Here is a 6397-nt window from a genome sequence, read left to right as displayed (position 1 = left end):
TTGTTGTTCATATTCATGTGATATGTTATTTTGACAGAGGCATTGTGTAGCATGTCATGTTGGCAAATCAATTTATTGACAGAGGCTTCGTGCATGTGAGCTTGTCGTTCATTTTCAGGTAGCAGCAGTATAGATGGACAAGGGCATTGAGTAGCATGTCCACTACTATATTCATGCTGAAGGCCTGTGACTTTGCGATGTCGTGCAAGTCTCTCACGGGCGTATTTACATGGAAGCTCTCTAAGGTAGCATTCGCATGAAAAATTGGAAGCAGCGGTATAATATCTCGCTTTGAAGTACTAGTACATGAGTACGATAGGCTTGCCTGCCTTGTCAGGCGGTCTTACAGCTCATAGGGGCTCAGCCTGTGGCCGGCACAGCATGTAGCGCGTTTGGCGCGGAGTCCAGCGAATTTCTACTGGCTCTTATGCATAGCGTGGCCTCATCGCAGCGCAGCAGCACGGTGGCTGGCGCAGTGGGCACCGTATGTGGCGCAGTGGGCACCGTATGTGTGTGACTCGTGCGGCGCTGCAGCTCAGTGGCTGGCGCAAGGGGGGCAGCATGGCCTCGTAAGGGCAGCATGGCCTCGTAGCAGAAGTGGCTTGCCACGTGGCAGCCGTCGAGCAGACGTGGTCCGTCGGGCTTGCTTGACACGTGGCAGCTTCGCGCGGGTCCTCTTGTTAGCGTTGGGCGCATGACCTGTTAAGGTTTTGGATCGGACATGTTAGAGGAAGGAATAGCAGAGGAATATAACAGCGGAGGACACCGTGAAGGTGCCGAAGGAAGAGGTCTTGGAGGAGGAAGGATGCCCGGAGGTGCTTGTGTATTAGCAGTCAAAAGACGGAGTGAGGACTGGCGGGGGAGATAATCCCCCTTATTCTGCAACTAAATAAGTGGTCTACATTGTACGGGACAGCCCCATGAGCAAGTCCCATGTTCTCCTGCAACGCATCAGCACGTCGGAGATGCTCAACTTTAACAGGGGGGAAGCGATCCGCTGGGATCGTCCCACCAGTAGTTCAACCGCCGGTAGTTCAACCGAACATGTTGACGAAACAGGAGCAACTAGCCGCTAGCTAACCAGAGACTACCAGAAATACAGTCAATTTTTAATTTGCTCAGCAGAGAGCACCCGCGACTTCAGTAGCACAGTGGCTTGGCACACGAACACGTGCCACCAGCAAAGGCGAGAGTGAACGGCGCCTGTGTTGGGATCGTCGTCCACGCGAGCTCGATCACCTAAACCTCTGGACGCGACTTGGCTCGCCACTATTCAATTTTGTAGCTGGTCAATCCCAAGCCGCCGTTGGTCGCAGGCTTCTGCCATGTCACGGTGGCTGAGTCAATCGGAGTTGACGAGACCGTCACGGTGGACACCTTTGCATTGACCGGTCCATCCGCATGTCGTACCGGCGCGACTGGAGCCGGTGCCAGCGTCGCTCGACTGTATCCGATGGAGTTCTCGGCCTTCACCTGCGCGAAATATTGCGTTCCTGTCGTAAGGCCCGTCAGGTAGAAGATCCGCGGACCTCCAGCGTAGAGCTCTGGGATCACGATCAGCTTCGACCGTGTGTACGGAGACATCAGCATGACCGTCGTCGCTACGGACCCCAACGCTGTCATTACGCCCAATACAGACGCGTCCATCAACGGCGTGTACAACGACAACCCCGCACTCACCATGAGTGGCACGTTCCAGGTGGGCTACCAGGGCCAGTACACACGTCCGCTGAACGCCGAGTCCAGTGTGGACCAGCTTCGGTACGCGCTGAAGGACCTCGACACCATCCAAACGGTTGGTGTGGCCCAAGAACAGTCGTATCAACCGCTAGAGGGCAAGGTGGATGTGACGGAGGGTGAGATTTTCGTGACGTGTTCGGCTGGCGAGACGTGCAACTTCTACGCTGCTGCGTACGGGCTGCCGGGGTATCCGATCCGCATCGGCGGTGACTGGTACACAATTCGCACAGACTTGGTTTCTCCGGGGCTGTCGAGCACTCAGCTGTACCTGGGAGACTTGAATGGACGTGAAGTCGGGTATCTAGGACCGACGCAAACAGCGGTGACGGTGTACGAATGGACGAAGGGCTACGTGTGGACTGTGGACTTGCTGAGCGTGTCGTCTCCGCTCAGTTACATTCGAGACTGTTCCCGGAAGATGCAACCGTGCAAATATTCGGTAGTGCTTGCGATAAATGCTACTACCTACCGACGCAGACAACCAAGAAGCTCACTATGGGTCAGCAGTACTACATCGAAGCCTACGCCTACAACGACAACGGCAAAGGAGCAGTGCCAGTAGACGGTTCAGTTACCGCTACGCCATGCCAAGTGCCTGCCGCTCCGTCAAATGTGAACCTTGCTGTTGTATCGGGAAAAGAGATCGAGGTATTTTTCTCTCCGCCGCCTCTGGCCACCACGAACGTGAACCCGAACTTCATCAACGACATCTCGTCCTACATCGTCCAGTGGGATACCACGAACACGTTCAAGCATGGACGTCTAATTTGTGCGAATTGTGCGACGAGTCTCAACGTGAACACATTGCTGGTCTCGACATCGCTCATGAATTTAGTCATGCAGAATACCAAGTTCACCGTCGCGGATGGTACTTGTGTGCTGACCGTCAACACACGCGACCCGACCACGGTGCAAGTCTTCGCCAACCATGGCTGCCCCAACTTCAACGGGCAGACGTACTCACTGTACTACTACACGTATCCTCCGAGTATCCTCTCCGGCTCGTCGATTCAAGGCTCGCCGCCATTCCGCTACGTGATTTCAGGCCTTACGGTGTCGACGACATATTACGTGAGAGTAGCGGCTGTCAATTCGGTACCAGTACAACAGATTGCGTTGAATGGGGAGCCTCCTGACAACCGCAAATGGAGTTACTATCTTACTGCGACGACGGCGGATCGGGTACCGGATCCTCCGTTGTCGGTCTACCTCAACCCGTATTCGTCTACGATCCTCGAGCTCCAGATCCAGCCATCGACTCGCGATGGGCAGGGGACGAACGGTGTTGGGATCACTGGTTTTTGGATCGACGTCGATACCGTTTCGACCTTTGATTCGGCGTCAAAACTAGCACCGGTTGAAGTTCCCAGCACAAGTTTGTTGATACCGGAGCTCTACGCTGGAGGGCCTCGGATCTACTACCTGACGGGGCTTACAACCGGCACGCGCTATTACGCGCAGGTGAAGACCATCAACTCGATAGGTTATAGTCGGGCTACCATCGCACCAGCTCCTCAAACACCGACCAAACATCCGAGTGGACCAGTCAATGTCAAGGTTAGTACGTTGACGGCATCGCCGACGCCTATTACCTCAGCGACGGTATGGTGGCAGCCTCCTCCAGCTCTCGCTGACAGGCTACAAGGTTGAATGGTGGCGGTTGGCCTCCCGTCCAGAGATTCAAACCGTCGAGTTGAAGTGGACGACGCCACCGACCGCAGCTCCATTTACTCTTTCGTTCGGTGGATTGACGACGCCGGCGCTTCCGATGGATATCTCGGCTGCTAATCTGCGTTTTGCTCTGATGAGTCTGGCGTCAGTCACTAGTATTCCAATAGGGCAAGTCACGGTGACGCGGTCCGCGGTGAATGTGGTGCAAGGGTACCAGTGGAGCGTGACGTTCGATAACACCAATGTGAACGCAGGCAATCAACCGCTGCTCCAGTTCAGCCAAGACCCCACAGCAATTGCTGGGGGAGCGGGTATTGTCGGCCGAACGTTTGAGGTGCAGTCGGGCATCGCTCCGCCCGCCGGAAATGCATTCCCAGGGAAGCAGGAAGTGCAGGTTCTGGTGACGTATCATGCTACCACAACGGTAGGCGGGTACTTCCGATTGAGCTACAAGGGGTCCGCGTGGACAAACTTCTTGCCTGCAACGGTGAGTGCTGCGAATCTCAAGTCAGCGCTGGAAGCACTGCCTACAATCGGCGTGGTGTCGGTGAATTCTGAGACGATGTTGCTGAGCGGAGCAGCGTGGTCGATCGGAAGCGTGTGGACCATCACATTCCAGTCGAACGTGGGGAATCTGGCACCGCTTATCGTAGATACATCGATGATCACCCCAACAACTGCTTACGTTTTGATCAAGGATGGTGTCAACGCTGTGGATACGACAGGATTGCTTTGCCTACCTGACGGTACGAGTGGATGCCCGGGTTCATGGCCTGCAGGTATCAAGAACCTTAAACAGCAGGCTGCACCACTCAAGAGCATCGCGCAACTCGCTACTGTTGGTGAAGCAGCCGTGGATTACGGATACTATGAGACGCTGGATGGCAGTACATTGACCTACACCATTTCAGGCCTGACGCCGGGACTTTCCTACCAAGTATCGGTTGCAGCAAAGAACCCAAAAGGCTACGGGCACCGCACGCTCTCGTCGCCTGCAGCTGTGACGCCACCACTGCAGGTTCCAGGGCCTCCGGTTAATGTGAGCGTTGACGTGAATCCTGGAGTTTCTACGCAGTTGGTGGCGACATGGGCAGCTCCTGCTAGTGACGGCGGCAGTCCTGTTTGGATGTACCGGGTGGAGTACGATGCATCCTCTTTGTTCACAGATCGTGGTCAACAGGATCAATGGTGTCCTGTTGCCCCAACGCCAGCGGTTTGGACTGTCCAGACGATAAGGACGAGTGCTCCAGCGACCAGTCCGATAGCGAGTGGCTACTTCAAACTAGAATTGACGCGGAATAATATCGTGGAGTTGTCGGATCCGATCCCGTGGAATGCCGTGGCTGAAGCAAGCAACGAAGCGAGTAGCGTAACTTCATCCAGCTCCGGGGTCTTCTGCACATACAATATTTTGTACGCGCAAGTGAGGCCTGGCGTCATGCCCCCCGCTTGCACTGGAAGCCAGGTGATTCCGAACTCAGGTGCGTTGAACAAAGGAGAATTGTACTACGTTCGCGTATTTGCCTACAACCAGATTGGCTTTGGGAATCCTCAGCTGGCTGCAGCACCGCAAAAACCTATGGTAGTTCCCGGAGCACCAACCGGTGTAACCCTTGCCGTTTTGACGGTATCCGAGTTGGTCGTGTTGTTCAACCCACACGACGATAATGGAGGCGATACGGTCACAGGCTACGAAGTGCAGTGGGCAACAGATAGTGTGTTCACGTCTCCGAGCTCGACGACTGTACAATTGACCACGGGTATGAGCTCCCCATACAAGCGGATCATTTCGGCGTTGACGAAGGGCACTAGCTACTACGTCCGCGTCAGCGCTCGAAACTCTCAAGGTCTTGGGCAGTTGCAAGTCTCGTCGCCAGTATCGCAGCAGCCGTACACGACCCCGAGTTCTCCGACTCAAGTGGTGCTGGGCATCACGAGCTCGACCATGCTAACGGTGGGGTGGGCCCCGCCTACGGACGACGGAGGTGACGCAATATCTGGTTACGTGGTGCAATGGGACGTGGCCGCCACGTTCGACTCGTTAGCAACAGCGGGGAGCACCACGGCGGTCATTAACGACGCAACGCAGCGGTCGTACACCATCACGCTGCTGACGCCTGGCACGCGCTACTACGTGCGTGTATTCGCTCAAAATCTCGCAGGTAAAGGCGCTCCACAGACATCAGCGCCTGCTTCAATGGTACCAGCTACAACTCGCCCGGGCAAGCCAAATTCTTTAGCTGTTGCTGCTACTGCTACTGCTGGTCAGTTGCAAGTGGTATGGCAGCCCTCGCGCGTCCCTGCCCATGGAATTCCGTGCGCCGGAACGATGCAAGCGCCTCTAAGCTGTCCCATTCTCGGTGGACTAGACATGGTCTACGGTGGTGTGAGTCTCGAGAGTTACCTTGTGCAGTATGCAGTCTCGAGTGATTTTTCTTTGGCCACGGAGGTCGATGTCACGACGACGTCGGCGATGATCTCGGGGCTAACAAGTGCACAGCCGTACTACGTACGCGTGTTGACGGTGAATAGTCAAGGACTCAACAGCGACTTCTGCACGCGCGCGAATGCTCAAAGCTTCTTGTGTCCAGACCACTTAGTGCTGGAAGATGGCAGTGTCGTCACGGGAGACTTTGTGTTTGCTGCGCCGCAGTAGAAGCTTTGTTTGGAGGTAATACACGGAACGCTTTTATGGATAGTGATAACGTGCACTCGTCCTCAAGAAGAGTTTGCTTTTACCGCGAGGTAGTTTACATCCTGACAGGACGTCCGTTGTGTCGAAGTGTCCTCCCAGGACGAAGCTATGGGAGCGAATCGATAGAGCCTTCGTCAGGTTGCTTCGGTTTGCGTGTCGACGTTCTGTTCCGCCGTCGATATGGAGCCCAGCGCCTGGATTTTACTCTACAGGTTCAAAGTGACAAAAACGTACCCACTGAAAAATGAGAATGGATTTTACTCTCGGCGAAAGGCGGTACCGAGTGGAACA

The 6397-nt window shown here is 55.1% G+C and overlaps 1 protein-coding gene across 1 annotated transcript; it reads left to right on the top strand.

Annotated features, from left to right (window-relative positions):
* Positions 1-1588: 1588 nt before the first annotated feature.
* On the top strand, positions 1589-6067 carry IUM83_19984 (Projectin/twitchin; the record flags this gene model as incomplete). Its single annotated transcript, XM_067945052.1, has 4 exons — positions 1589-2116; positions 2218-3297; positions 3365-5573; positions 5781-6067. 4 exons carry the CDS (start codon positions 1589-1591, stop codon positions 6065-6067), a joined length of 4104 nt encoding a protein of 1367 aa, XP_067785860.1.
* Between the last annotated feature and the right edge of the window lie 330 nt (positions 6068-6397).

Source organism: Phytophthora cinnamomi (assembly GCF_018691715.1).
Source record: "Phytophthora cinnamomi strain GKB4 chromosome Unknown Contig74, whole genome shotgun sequence".
NCBI lineage: Eukaryota > Oomycota > Peronosporomycetes > Peronosporales > Peronosporaceae > Phytophthora > Phytophthora cinnamomi.
The sequence above is the reverse complement of the archived record's forward strand: the minus strand, read 5'-3'. Positions and strand labels throughout refer to the sequence as shown.